The following is a 15,713-nucleotide window of genomic DNA, read 5'->3' as shown; positions in this document are numbered from 1 at the left end:
CGATCGAAGTTCGGTTGAAGCGCCTGGCGAAGAGAGGTGGCTATCCATCTGAAAGGAGCTCAGATGTTACTGGCGGGCCGTCTACCGTTGGGTGCCTTGAGCGTTAGTACTATAGGCGAGGGCCATTTGCCGTAGGAGCCCAGTCAGAGGCTTTCTGTAGACGAAGTCCGGCTCCCGTAGGAATCCGGACGAAGCCTTCCTGCAGTCGGAGTCGGGGACGAAGTCCGGCTCCCGTAGGAGTCCGAACAAAGTCTTCCTGCAGTCGGAGTCGGGGACGAAGTCCGGCTCCCGTAGGAGTCCGGATGAAGTTTACCTGCAATTGAAGTCGGGGATGAAGTCCGGCTCCCGTAGGAGTTCGGACAAAGTCTACCTGCAATTGAAGCCGGGGACGAAGTCCGGCTCCCGTAGGAGTCCGGACGAAGTCTACCTGCAATTGAAGTCGGAGACGAAGTCCGGCTCCCGTAGGAGTCCGGACAAAGTCTACCTGCAATTGAAGTCGGGGACAAAGTCCGGCTCCCGTAGGAGTCCTGACGAAGTCTACCTACAATTGAAGTCGGGGACGAAGTCCGGCTCCCGTAGGAGTCCGGACGAAGTCTTTCTGCAGTAGGGGCTGGGGACGGAGTCTGGCTCCCATAGGAGTCCGGACGAAGTCTACCTGCAATTGAAGTCGGAGACGAAATCCGACTCCCGTGGGAGTCCGGACGAAGTCTTCCTGCAGTAGGGGCTGGGGATAGAGTCCGGCTCCCGTAGGAGTCCGGACGAAGTCTTTCCACAGTCAGAGTCGGCGAAGTCCGACTCCCGTAGGAGTCCGTCTGTCGTGAAGAATCTGATCGATGCTGGTGGGGGTTTATCCATCGGCAGAACTCGGGAATGCTGCGGAGACTCGACCGCAGGAGAGAAGTCGCCGAAGGTCGGACGCCGGTAGAATCCCTGAGTGGTCACTCCTGATACGAACTTCGGCGGGGGGGGATTTTATACCCAACAGGAACTATTTCAAAGATTTTATAATGTATGCTTGTTTATAAGCTAAGCATCATTTCAACAGAACGCCACATCTATATACGACAGTCATGGTCCATATAAGATTTCATCAACGTCATTGAAATGCACAATATGAAAAAAGCATCCAAAAATCTAAAATTCACAGAAACTGATCATCTGGAATGAGAATTGCACAAAAATATCAGTAAATGATAAGACTTGTTGATAATTCATGTTCTCAGCCAAGCAGCTGATCAGAAGCAATATCACTATTTGCTAACATCCAGATTTTTTAACTGCTGAAATAGCTAAAACAGACTATAACATCTGAAGATAAAAATGGCCACTACCTCGTTATGGTCCCAGCAACCTGTGTTTCTGGTAGCGACAAATCGCGTACAGACCTAAGCTTTGGCATTTTTTTGGACAAAATGACTGCCACTCGAACCTATGCCATTGTGCTTGACCGCCCAAGCCTTTTACTGTTGCACCAAGCAACAGCCCCTTATCCTATAATCCCTGAAGATCCTACACCCAAATATGTATCTGCACATATGTATCTGCACTTATATTCAAACAGAAAGGTGCACTGGTTTGTTAAAAATAATTTAATAGGCCCAGATAATGCAACCATTATTAGAAAAAAGGAATATGTAGTCTGGCACATCATTGGGCAAATCCAAAAGCCAATTCACTTATTCATGTTGGTAATCACCTGACACTTTCTATAGAAATTGTATAATTAGCAACCATGCTTGGAAGGGAAAGGTGGTAAAGATTTGGGGAAAGAAGAAGTCAACGGCAAGCAGAACAGACCACATGGTGTAGGGTAATGATCTAATGGTTGGTATCTACATGCCTTATTGTAACATCCAGAGACCTCATCCAAAATAGCTAGCTGAAAAGTATTTTTTTTTTTAGTTTTTTAGTCTTGATAAGTATCCAAGATCTTTCCAGCGAATAACTGATGTGGAACTAAATACACGCTGGCACAAATCTTCGTATACTCCCTTCGTTTAAGCTCTGACGTCCTCACCAGGCTAAGGGTCCAAATCCATATATCCATTCATAAACACCACGATGGGCCCATGGTCAACCCAATGAATCAGAGCTACAATATCTCCTAGTCCACATAGGCTATAGGCTAGACCGGCTCTAATATCATTTATAATAATCCAGGACCTCACCCAAAAAGACTAGCCAGAAGTTTTTTTTTTTAATTCTTTATTCCTGATAAATATCCAAGATCTTCCCAGTGAATAACTGACGTGCGACTAAATACACGTCCGCACAGATCTTCTTACTTATGCATGTCCAAAGCTTTGATATCAAACCTTAAAGCAAAATGTGTATGTGTCAGCCAGTGAGGCTGTGACCTGCTGCTAGATAGAATCATGACTGACTTTGACTTTTCTACGAAGTGTGACCGGATCAGCAGAAGTATAAGTCTATTATATACCCACTTCAGGGGAGTTAATCTCCCCCAAGAAAGAGAGAACACAATATCCACAGTTTTTACATGAGAACAACCACATTTTCCCTTCTTTTAATCATTCACTTGACAATAGTTATCATTTAGCTTTCCCATCCATATCCACAGCAATAAGAGCTTCCTCAAACTAAAATCAAGCTATTGTATCTCAAGCTTTCAGCACAAAAAATAGGGATTTAGACCATCTTATCATTCTCTTTACCTTACACAGCTCCAACATGAGAATCAAAACAACTTTAATATCCGGTTACCAACAACAGCCCAGTTAAAACAAAGAAATAGTAATTTTATCCGTTAATGACTGTAAAAGAGCAGGTTCCCATGCTAGGTGTAGAAAAGTTGATAATAGTCACTATATGAAGCATAGGAAGTCTTACCAAGTCGAAATATGTATGATAGAATCACATTTTTGAAGCATATATCTTCTGCTGCTAGAACCCACCGAGCTAGTTTAGCATCTGCCGTTGGAAAACCCTTAAAACCCCACATAAGTGGGTCATCCAACCTGTTTTATGATGGACAACTTCAGTTCTTTGGAGAATAATTTATCCTTATTAAAAAAGGCAAAATGAACTTAAAATAGATGATCAATCAACAAAAGCAGTACATTTATGTTTGCAAAATCAAAGAAGATCAAACTAATAGAACATGATGTAACAACTATAAAAACAATATAAAAGCATACAACCCATTTATCCATTTTAGCTCATAATCCACACAGATATTACCCTATATGCCAAACTGTTTGATGTAAATCAAACACATCTGGGCCCAAGTATTCTAACCAAACACCATCCCGTATACCAATGTTCACTGTCAAATTGTTGGAGAAGTCCAGCTGAGGTTTCATCACTTGCTTTTTCTGAACAACTAATGGCTACTTTGCTTCCGCCAAGATGTTCCTAATTAAGATTGATAAACTGGAGTCAATATTGATTTTATATGTTCATTCAAATGAGTAAAAAACTAAAGTATCTTTTTGTTGGTGAACTTTGCTGAACTTAAAAGTTATTTAGATGCATTAAACCGTAGTAGTAGTTAGGAGCTTGTATGGTAAAGATCTTGATAAAAATAATATAAGCTGGAGCTGAAATGTGCTTCCAAGGTGGTTGCAATAACTTAGGACATGTTACTACAGCCTAGTTTTCAATCCACCCTGCACAAGTGTTCATGTCACCACCAACCAATGATTTTTCAACTGACTTTGAGTATCATACCAAGCATGGCTAGTCCACAGCAAAAAACAAAAAAAGGATTGATGCAACCTGAACTGCTTCCAGGTTCTTGCCATTCTAAATTTTTTTGAAGATCCAAACGAAATGCTAAAAAAAGAAATAAGTTTTAAAAAAATGCATGAAAATGTAGACCTATTTCCAATGTTACCCAATAACTATAAAGTAGCAACTATGGTGACATAAATTAAAAATTTCACAATATCTATGGCTATAAAAGAATCATGCATGTTCATGTGTGCTTTATGAAGAAAACAAGGCTCGCCAAACCATACTGATGGCCTATCGGTGCAGTTCGGACATTTGATTCGGAACATCAACAAAAACAGAGCAAGGGAGAAGGATAAAGAGGAAGAGAAAGAGAGAGAGGGAGGAGGAGGGAAAGAGAGGAAAAGACCGTCGGTAGCCGACGGTGGCCCATCATGGCCTTCAGGGCTCCACCTTCCTCTGAGAGAGAGGAGATTAGAAAGAGATAGAAAGCATGGGAAAGGAAGAGAAATGGATGGAGGGGAAGGGGGCGGGAGGTGATCGGATGGCTGCTGAGGCTGTTGGATGGCCGAAATCGATCCCACAACATCCATGGGGTCAAAACAGAGGTGACTGCCTCTGTTCATCGCATTTTTTTTTTAACATGATGCACATTGAAGCTAGCAATCTCACTGTCAGCTTCACTTAACGTTATAGCTTATAGGGTTGATTTCGTCCGCCTGGTAGCCTCAACAGTCATCCGATGGCCCTTCAGCGGCCTCTCTGTCGCCTTCTCCTCCCTCCATTTCTCTCCCTCTCCCTCTCTCTCTATCTCTCTCTAATATCTTTTCTCCTCTCTCGAAGGAAGGCAGAACCCCGGAGGTCTTGACAGCCCTCTGAGGGCCTGCGTGACCCTCTGGTGGCCACCGCCGACATCTCCGATGGCCTCCCTCTCTCCCTCTCTGTCTTCCTCTTTGGTTCTCCCTCTCCCCCACTTTTGTTTCCATGTTGGTTTGGGCTTTGTATGGTGCAGTACGGGCACATACCGATCCATACAACCGGTCAGCGAGCACGGGGTCCGATTTTGAGTAAGTGAACTTTGGAAGAAAGGGTCCATCCTTCCAAATTCTAGCAATAAAATAAAACGATATGTGTTTTCTAAGTGTATAAAAAGTATTCCTCTTCTTCCTTCTCCTATCTTAGTGATGGCACATTCTCCCAGAGCAAGCAACTACAACATAATCAATCATAATCAAGCTTGATATCTCTCATATTGTGAATTGAGATTCTCAATTTATTCAACTATCTAGTGTAACTATGCAAAACCAATAGACATGCTCTATGTTATTTGCAAGGTAAAGTTGGTCGTGGTCTATATTTTTATGCCCATTCAGGCTCACTCCTTATGGCCATCTCTGCTGCTGACAGTACAGGTTTACACAAATGACCAATCTAACAACTTCAGCTTCTTCTTGGTCTCAGATCACAATATCATTACACATTTTTCCTAGAAATAAGTTAAGCAATTAATTATAACATGCTAGCAATAATCATCCATTGTGTTGGTCATGTCTTCTACATGATCATGGCTTCCCCTCAGAGCTTGTAGTCACCTCATGCAATAAGTGGTTAGAACAATAAGGCCAGGTATTTTTGTCACAAATCCAAGTCTTCATGGCATACTCCACTCATTGAAGATTGGGATAATCTTAATAGTGAGAAGGTTGCACACATTTCTCTCCCTTTTCAAGAAGTAATGGATGACAAGAAACTAGTTATTAATATTCATGAAGACAGCTAACTTAGACTTTCTTTCTATGTTTTCATGACAAAGTCACCTCGACCCCTTGTGTGCAAAATTGCCAGTGTGATAGAATACAGAAACAGAAATAGCCACCAGGTAGTAATTTCATGAAACCTATCAGAGAGGACCCTCATGAATAAGGCTTTCGTATTGCCTGCATGCCCCATATAGGTGTGCCATGCCAATCAAACAATTCTCACTTGGATGTCATGCACGATTGACTGCCAAATTACAACTATAAATGGCTGAAAAATCGTTCTACAATGAATTGAACAGCTGACATATTCAGTAGGATAAATAAAAGAAATAAAGTATAAATCTTTCCAGCCATACAACCGGCAATCTAACAACTCCCCATTTGGATGCCATGTAAGTTTATTTATTTTCTAACCTCCAGACATCGGTAATTGTAAAAGCGATACCAGTATACCTTGGAAAGGCTGATACATAGCATAAACTTGTCAGCAGGAAATGAAGGATAAAGCTTAATAGCCACATGAACTATTTCTACACCGATATACCCAACATTTCAGAATTTTTTATCGAAGACTGCCAGTTATGGTGGTCGTAATTTTACCAACAGCGCTCCAGCTAATCATAGAACTTCGATTCAATCCCAGATTAGGTTTCCGTGCTATTTTACTGCATTTTGGCTCAAAAACTGAACTTTGTTCTGATCGAAAGCACTCGAAACACTAATTCACAGGAAACTTTAACAAAGATTGATGAAGTCAATGAGGCAAGAAGGAACAAAACTCCAACAAAGGAGGGAAAAAATACAGAAGTGGAAGGGGATGAGAGGTCGGTCAGCGACTCACGTGGACATGTGATTGCTGACGGTGATGAGGGGCCGGCCGGGGGGCGGGAACGGACAAGGCGGATTAGGGTTTCGGGGTTGTGAACGGAGCTTGAGTTGGAAAGGGACGCGACGACCTTGGCGAAGGCCCCCACGACCAAGAAGACGAGTGCCCGAGGGAGCCCTCCCACGTGGTCCGCTTTCCCCGCCCACCTCATCGACCCTCTCCTCATCCCGCATTAAATCTCTCGATAAAACCTCAGTCCTCTGAGTACAGCGACAGGGAGGAGGCAAAACGGGCAGAAAGACGAGATGCATGAGAGCAGACCTCCTATTCTCAGAGATACCGTCGATAGCTCGTGCAGTGCGCGTGATATGGCCAAGGCAGGATTTTTTTTTTTTTTTTTTCTTTTAGGCGGACTTTTATTTTTCTTGATGGAGGCGTCACAGGATAAATATAACCAGCATAAACGATTCCTATGGAGGTAGCTTGGAGTCACTTTTCAAAAAAAAAAAAAAAAAAAATTTCAAAAACAAGTAGCTAGGAGTTGTGCAAATGTGGTCACACATGATATTGCCAAAGTGGTTAGCAATATAGGAAGCAACCATATCGGCTCTATTATCATCTTTCTATAAATATGGACTACTTCAAATATCGAAAAAATTTGAATCATCTTCCAAAAACCTATCGGCCTTCCAAAAGTCTTATCCAAATAACCATACATGTCATTTATCCGGCAAGTAGCAATTTCATGGCAACCATATCTACTATAATATTGTTCTGCTTAAAAATATGAACTACTTGAAAGGTTGAAAATATTTGAATCATCTTCCAAAAGTCTATGACCTTCAAAAAGTCCTATCCAAATAACCATCTATATCGTTTATCCAACTGCTGACCATCATGAAATTGCCCTCAACATAATTTGATCAACCTCTAAGACAATGGTGGCATAAATAATCCCCCCATGCATCTCTCAATTCAATTAAAGGTGTCGTGATGTCATATGATCGAACACCTCCAACTATCACCAACTAAAGTTTTCACTGCAAATAATGAAGCCACTTTGCCATAAGCATTATCGTCTAATACATAGCCATCGAAATTGACCTTCGAAAAGCTTGAAAGTGGATGTTCTCAAATGATATAGATCATGCCAATTACCAAGAGAAGTTGCGATAGTTATTGAAATGGAAACCCAACTTTTCCTAGTAATACTCGCTTCACAAATAGCTTGGTGTGGATGTATTTCTCAACCTGTGTGAAGACTTTCATGCATGTCATATAATAAGGGGCTTTGATCTACACTGTCAAATAGTCTCCCATTCTTGACTAGCCCAATGTGATATTCATTGCAGGCATGGATAACAATATGATTACACCACCTCATGTGCACCCTCCCTCGTGACTAGTAGAAAGGAATCTAAAGAGTTAAATGGAATGACGGAATTGTTGGCTGTACGAACCTGATCCCAAACCCATATGGCCCTCGGATACTCGAACAAAACATGGTTCAGGGTCTCCTTAATATGCGGGCACCATTCATAGTGATGTGGATGCTTCGATGGTGCAAGAGCCTATGGCTAGGGAACTGATTTCAAACTATTTTTCAAAGAAAGAGCGCCACTCCTGGATGAGTTACCAACCTTCCAAACACAAGCTACATCCCTTTGATTAGGTAAGCCACTACTGAGAACCTCGTATAAATCTCTAGCTCCGACACTAGTAGAGACTATGGTACCCCAACTCAGACTATCCAAAATATTTAGATCTAAAATAGCAATAGTTGTCACTTTTTTTACTAGATCCTCATGAACCTCGATGGTTGAAAGGTATATTCCACTCTTTGTTCCTTGAACCATGAGGTCTTTCACCTTCAGATCCTTTAAAAAGTTGCAGTCAATTGAGGTGGTAAGCTGCTCAAGAGTGTAGTAAAAAGCCATAAATCACCAAGCACATTTACAAACTCATCATTACCAATCACCCATTTCATCCTGGATGACCATGCGGGAGCATAGATACAAATCACATTCCAGATAAAAGAATTATTGCCAATGAGAGCCAATGAGGAACATATAAACCAAAATCCATACTTTACCCTCATTAGTGAGCACTAATAGCTATCTATATTGAGGATGAACCTTCATGCATGCTTGGTAATTTGTAACAAGGATGGGATGCCGAGCACACTCTGGACTGGTGAAGCACAATCTACAATCGTAGGCCTTTTCCCACTGATAGGGACTCCCAACTACTACCATGCCCTTCTACATCGTGTGATGTTCAAATAACCTTTAATGGGCTGCTTCACCATCACATTAGTCTAGGGACCAAACCTAACAATTATTTTTTCATGATTAACCCTCTAGTTGGTAACAAGATAGCAACCCTATATAATGTTCCCGAGCAAAACTGCATTAGCTAGAGAGGCTATAGCTATTAAGACACAATCATCTGCAAAATAGATGCAAGATTGATGAAGTTATCATAGTCGATTTGTAAACCGGCAAAGACATCACCATCCATTGAGGTTTGGAGCATGCAAGATAAGGCATCTGTACAAATAATGAACGAGTGTAGAGATAGGGTGCAATCTTACCAAAGGTCCATCGAAGATTAGAAGAATTTTATCAAAATGCCATTGATCAGTAAGGCAAATGAGGGCTTCATCACACATCCAACCACCCAATTGATCCAAGCCCTATGAAATCCCATTTATCTTGGTGAGTTGACTCGAAAATTCCACCTAACCCTATTATATATCCACTCCAAATCAAGCTTGATTGTCATAAGACTCCTCTAAGAAGTAGCCTTCTTTAAGTCATGTAAAACTTTATGAGCTATTGCAATATTATCTGAAATACTTCTTTCCTTCACAAGCAACCCCTACTTAGGGCTAATCAAGAAATCTTGCACCCTTTAATAAGAATTTTGGCGATAACTTTGTATAAGGTGTTGCATAAACTGGTCAGTCTATAATGTTAGGGCTCCAATGCATCATGTCTTTTAGGCAAAAGAGTAATGTATGTATCCTTCTATGCCTTGGAAAGCAAACAAGAGGAGAAAATTTGCTCAATGGCAAGATAGACATCACTCTAGATGGTGGACTAGTATTTTGGAAGAAGATTGATAGAAAACCATTTAGCCCTGGTATTTTATCCTCGACAAGGTGCAAACATCCTCTACTATCTCCTTATCGGTCACCTATTTTGACAGTATCTCATTCTCCTAATCAGTAAGAATTCAACCAAGAAGGAGAATAGAAATATAAGATATCAGATCCTATTCTACCATTCATCTAGATCTAAAGAAGTGTAGAAGCTCTTTTTAGATGGAGTTGATGTCCTTTGTTAGCTCACTATCGCCATTCATTAAAATGAGGATGTTGTTCCAGTGCATTCTTATGATAGTAGACCAATGAAAAAATTTTATATTGTTATCTTCCTCAGAAAATGAGGATGTTGTTCCAGTGCATTCTTATGATAGTAGACCAATGAAAAAAATTTATATTGTTATCTTCCCCCTTGATCGTGCTGACTCTTGATTTTTGATGCCACAAATTCTCTTGCTGATGAAGAATGGATTGCTTAGAAGATAAGGCTACCCACAATTTGCATACATTATCCTTAGAGAGGCCTCCTTAGTCATGTTCCCTTTATTGGACAATCCTAATTTCTACCTCCACTCTCTTGCGAATGTTGCTCACTATAGGGATACAAATGAGTTGAGTTGCTAGCGAGCTACTTGAGTTTGACTCAGTTCGAATATTATCGAGCTCGAGTAATAAGATATTCGGCTCGAAAACTTACGATCTTATTCAAATGTATATATATATATATATTTAATAATATTATTTTATTTATAATATACATTAATATATATTTAGTAGATAATGTTTAAATTCAAACTCGAGTATGGTTTGATTAATATTTAAGTCCAATCGAGTTGATCTCGAGTATTTTTTTTTTTTAGCAAGCTAAGTTCGAACTTGAGATATCAAGGCTCGATCGATTTCGGATCAAGTTTCGAATTTGAATATTTTGAATTGAGTCGAGCTCAAATTTCTATCCAGTCAACTCAGCATGGCTCGATTGCATCACTTCCATTTTTTCAGCCTCTGAGTTGTAAGCTCTAGCTTGCAGTTGATACGGTACATAAGGTCTTCTTTGATTAGCATCTTTCGTGCATCACATATCACCTTTCATAGTTGGAGGTATTCAAGCCAAAATTCTCTTAAAGTAAAAAGAAAAGATGATGCAGATAGAATCAGAAGTGCAAATGAGTAAAAGGCAATGGTCAGATGAAATATAAGACAAGTGATGCACCTAAAAATTTAGAAAGCATTGGTTCCAATCACCCATAGCATTTGCTCTGTCGATGCTCTCTTAGACTCTCACATACCCTGCTCAATTGCTATATCATATAAATTGATGATATAGGACAAAGGGCTCCTATACCAACTAATGCAGGATAGAAGGTTTTGATATCAATTGACATAGGACAGAAGAGAGAAAGAGAGAGAAGAAGAGGAGGAGAAGAAGGCAGATGGAGAGGGTAGCTTAATATTTTATATTCTTAAATCTTGATAATGCAAATTATATTCCCAATTGACATAGTAATATATTTATACAAACAACTCAAAATTCTAATAAGAGTTTGCACAAAAATAAAATATTGGATTTTTCATAAAATTCTAATTATGAAGTCCACAAAATTCTAGTCTTAAAGTTGACATGAAAATAAAAATTTCTAGTTCTGAAATAGAATAAATTTTCTAATTTTTATATTTTGCTTAATAGAAGTGCGTATAGATTTCTTACTGGATGGTCCTCTATCCATTAAATCTTGTGAATCCCAAGTCATGCAAGCCACTCATAGCAAGGGGTGCGCCTTTCACCAAGAAGATTGGGGTGTCAAAAAGGATCTTGATCTTTCGATCTATTGCACATAATCAAATTTTTAATATATACCTAGAACAATTATTTAGTACATTAACTAAACTTAAATATTTTTATATGAATGCATGCATATCATTGAAATTAGTATAAAAGGCATTTTATTTGATTTCAATCATGCTCTTTGGCTGTATAAGAAAAAGAAATCGAAGTATACAAATCAAAAAAATGCTCTTTGGCTAATGCGAGATTCATTATTAAACCAAAAGGGAAAAATTTAAGAATCTTAAGAGCCCATTTCATTAGAAGTAATTTGGCATGAAAAAATAAATCCAATATTAGACTACCATATTTGATATAAAAAAGAATGAAAAAGATGCTAAAATAAATGGTGGATCACATATTTAGTTTTCTAAAAGAAGATAAAATAGATACCACCCTCCATGGAGTGGAAGTAATATAAAAATATCATTTCTTAATTGAAATACCCTCATTTACGTTATATTAATTTTATTATATAACTAATTTTAATTTATTAATATATTATCTCAATATTATATTAATTTATTATAAATTTATTAATATATTCATTAATAATGTTTATAAATACTAATGTATTAATTCAATATATCAATATATTTAACAAAAACTATTAATTATTAATAGATAATTAACATATATTTATTATTTATCAGTAAATCTAACATATAAATCAATAAATAATATATATATTTATATACCAAAACATATTAAATATTATTTATAATAAAAAATATATTTGATAATATATAATTAATTTAAAAATATATATTAGCTCATCTAAATGTATTTTAATATTCAAAATAACTAATATTGGTAGCTTTTACATAAGTGGACTATAAATGGCCAACAAATAGATTGAGAAAAAAATATTATTACTTGAATCACTTGTTCAAAAGCACTATTGAAAATTTGATAATTTTTCCACATAATTTTTTTCATCAACTAAATATGGTAAAAATTATTTTCTTTATAATTTTTTTTAAATAAATAATTTTTAAAAATCTTTAGATTATCTCAATATATCCCAACCAAGTGAATCCTAAAGGATAAAGGTCAAGCTCACAACATGATCAGGATTTATCACTTTAATTTCAACTTTTTTTTTTTTTGTTGTTATTCCTATCTCATTTTTATTTTTCAAGGGACGGATGGAGCTGTGACAAGGTTGACAATTTACATACAAATCCATATAAACATATTAAACAGGTGGGTTCTGGGCTGAGTTGTGAATTTTTCCCTTTTTTTTTTTTTTTCCCGGCCCAAACCTTACTCCATCAGCCTATTCCCAGGCAATAATAAAGCTGCAAACCTGCAATTCTTCACAGTAACGTTAACCTTCCAAGATAACCTTCCCAATCAGAAAAGATGATTAGATAACAACACCACGTTCCAGGAGCTTCTAAATAGGAATGAATTAATTTGCACCAAAAAAAATGCGACTACATAATAAATCCTCAGTCCTGAGGCCATTAAATGGACGGTAAAGATGCAACACTCCTCAGTTCTTGGAAGATCTTGATCCTCCGACGAACCCAACGCCGCCACGCAACCGCGGATTCCCCAAGCCAAGAGGCCAAACGTAACCAGTTCTTGATTTTTTTTCTTTCCTCCGACCCTCTGTGGAACATATATAACTGGGCAACGATAGGCTCTTGGGCTTGGACGAACAAGCGCTCTCTTTAGACTTTATCCCTCGCCCCCTTCTCCCCCCTCCCTCACCCCTCTCATCGATGGCTTCCTCTTCTCTAATGGCGGCACTAACGCACCCCTGTCCATCGGGCCATAGGGTTCAAGATCACCGCTCCTCGCGTGTTCCCTCGAACATTCTGCTCGCCCCCTCCTCTACCCGTTGCAGAGCGCCCCCCAGACTCCACTCGAGCGGCCGACGATCCCTCCGCCCGCGCAGCGGTAACTTCTTCTTGACCCGGAGATCTTTTTATGTTTCCCTTTTTCTCCCATCGATTCTTGGGCTTTTTATCAAATTTTGGTCCTCCTCGCGTTCTAATTCGCGTTTCTCGTTTCTTTTTCTGCGGTATTTTGCCGAGCTCTATAATTGGAATTGTCGGAACTGTTTTTAGGATAAGAGGATTAGGTTTTTCGTTTCGAGAATTTAATTTCATTTCTTTTTCAAGTATGGATTTCCATTTAAGATTTGTTTTTGTTGTTCTATTATTTCAAAAAAAAAAAGGTTCCTTTTGGGTACTTTTTTGTGGCACATTCAAGCAATTCACAGCGACTAGGAGTTGGAGTTCGTGCCACTTCTTCTGTTCAAGAAGTTACCGTAGATGTTGATTCTTTGTTTGCTTCACCTCATATATATTCTCGGGCACTGTGTGGAAGTGGAATATTTCGAGCTATCAAAATTGCTGTTGATAATATTCAGGAATTATTCAAGGTGTAGAATATCTAGTTCTTGGACAAAAATGGAGATTTCGCAAAAGGATCTGAAACAATTCAGATTAAAAATTTTAAATATGAAAAATAAAGAATGCCAAATGATTAACAGACTTATGTGGTATTGATGTGAAAATAAGCATGAAAGAATCAGCAACAAAGTATGGTAGTAATGAAAACACCACCGCCACCAAAAACAGATAGGACAATCAATCCATCCTCTCTGAGCATTTCTTGATAAAGTTACAATTAGTTTGAGAGTAATTATATAAATTCTGCAAATGGTTGAATTTATCTTGTTTAATTCTGCTATCTAATACTGTAGGTTTGAAAACCATTTCATGGACCAATGGAAAGACCTAGAATAACTAAGAGTTTTTCTCTAAAATTTAGAGAAACTTCTTACTACACTTACAAGGGATTAACCTAGTAAAAGTTGAAACAAGGGGATAGCATATGTGTAAAAGCTCGATATATACAGACTTGTATGAGAACAACAAAAATATACACACACGCATGAAGGACATGTAATCAGCATGTATTCTAATCTTGGTACTATCAAGTGGGTTACAATATTTAGCTGACATGTCTCTTAAGATCAGGGTGGATCATTAACCATGTCTTTGGGAGAATATTGCCCACAGATAATGCAAAGGCCATAGCTGGAGAAAGCAGATAGTAGGATGGATTACAACAGTGATATGAGAAGAACCTATGATGCTTAAAAATTTTAAGTGATAAAAATGAATGAGGGTTCGGAAGCAGATATAGACACCTATGCAGTTGACAATAGAAATAACAGGACAGTGTGGGTAACATACCATATATCTATGTCTAGTGTGAAAGTGGGTGATTGGGTTTCTGTTGACCAGTCCATGTCACAATTGCTTTGCCTTTCATTCTGCAGATCACTGGTGACAAGGCCTGGTTGAGGGTCCTGCACCTGCTGGTTGATGCCGTCCATGGTGAGCATATGTTTACTCTAGCTGGCAAGATAATCTATAATAGTGGATATAATTTAGAAACAAGACACGACAGGAACCTTGGCTAAGGTCCGAACTCCGAAGTTTGCCAAGTCTAGAAACATAAGAGTCAATTGAAAACTGAATAAACTAGCGCACTTAATCATGTTATGAACTGAGCAATTAAAGGAGTCTGTCACTGATTGCATGTATACAGTAAAAATGTCAGAGAACATGGTTTGTTGATCTCGTGTGAGAGGCACCATCAGTTTGCTTTTTCCCATGTTGAATGATAAGCCAAAGGCTTTGTCCCTCATAAATTAATTTGGACTGTTATATTTAATCAATAATCAGGCACTGTTAGGAGAAATCTGACATGGAATTCTTTCTTTATCTCTTTAAAATGCCTAGGTTTTAAGAGTTTTTAGACCATTTCTTTGCCATCTCAGGGTTGTCATTTTGATTGTGCGCCCCTTCCTACTCAGCTTCCCTGATGGTAAACTTTTCTGCAAACTGGCATAATCCATTTTTTGGCTCTTTCCTACTCAGAGATGCAACCCACATAATAAAATAATGTCCGACTTATTCCATTTTATGCACCTATCCTCCATATGGTAATGTGTGCTGTTCATGCCTGCTGAGTTTTGTACTAGTGGAGAATCAACATGTTTAGTCAATCATTTAACACACATTTGTTACTCCTTGACATTTCCATGGTGGAAGCTGGCTGTATGTTGGTGTGAAAGAAAAACCACAAGCTAACACAAGACTGTGTGCTTCTCCAAAACAATGTATTCACAAGATCAAGGAAACACATGCTTTGAGGCTTTCTCCAGAGCAGCATGGTTGTCTTTCTTGCTTCCGGAGCCACTACAGATGGAGGGGTCACATTAAAAGACATGCACCAGGTGTCTTTCTTGACAAATCAAGTCTCTCATTTCAAAGACATTTATCCAGCAGTGGCACTGTAAGTTGACCCTTTCCAGCCCTTTTTACGTGCCATAATCAAGACATCCTCTTAATGTTCATGATCTAGCATGCTCTTCTTTTCAGTCCTAATGATTTAATTAATAATGATAGTTTAGGTCTTTGACCATAACTTGTGTTTGATCTTCAAGTTTCTTGCTAAGAGATCTAGAAGAAAAAG

The 15,713-nt window shown here is 38.6% G+C and overlaps 1 protein-coding gene and 1 long non-coding RNA gene across 2 annotated transcripts in view; one reads left to right on the top strand and one right to left on the bottom strand.

The window, feature by feature from the left end:
- Positions 1-2,121: 2,121 nt before the first annotated feature.
- Positions 2,122-6,611, bottom strand: LOC140852620 (uncharacterized). The gene is made up of 3 exons (XR_012135515.1): positions 6,295-6,611; positions 3,202-3,375; positions 2,122-2,978 (listed from the first exon to the last, which is right to left on the bottom strand). It is a non-coding gene; the product is annotated as an uncharacterized lncRNA (long non-coding RNA).
- Positions 6,612-12,882: 6,271 nt separating this feature from the next.
- Positions 12,883-15,713, top strand: part of LOC105039371 (stromal processing peptidase, chloroplastic) — a 95,930-nt gene continuing 93,099 nt past the window's right edge. The window contains 1 exon segment of the mRNA XM_073246112.1: positions 12,883-13,110. Coding sequence (XP_073102213.1) covers positions 12,941-13,110 — 170 coding nt within the window. The 5' untranslated portion in view covers positions 12,883-12,940.

Source organism: Elaeis guineensis, chromosome 1 (genome assembly GCF_000442705.2).
Source record: "Elaeis guineensis isolate ETL-2024a chromosome 1, EG11, whole genome shotgun sequence".
Taxonomy (NCBI): Eukaryota; Viridiplantae; Streptophyta; class Magnoliopsida; order Arecales; family Arecaceae; genus Elaeis; species Elaeis guineensis.
Note: the sequence above shows the minus strand (reverse complement) of the source record. Positions and strands in the feature narration are given on the sequence as shown.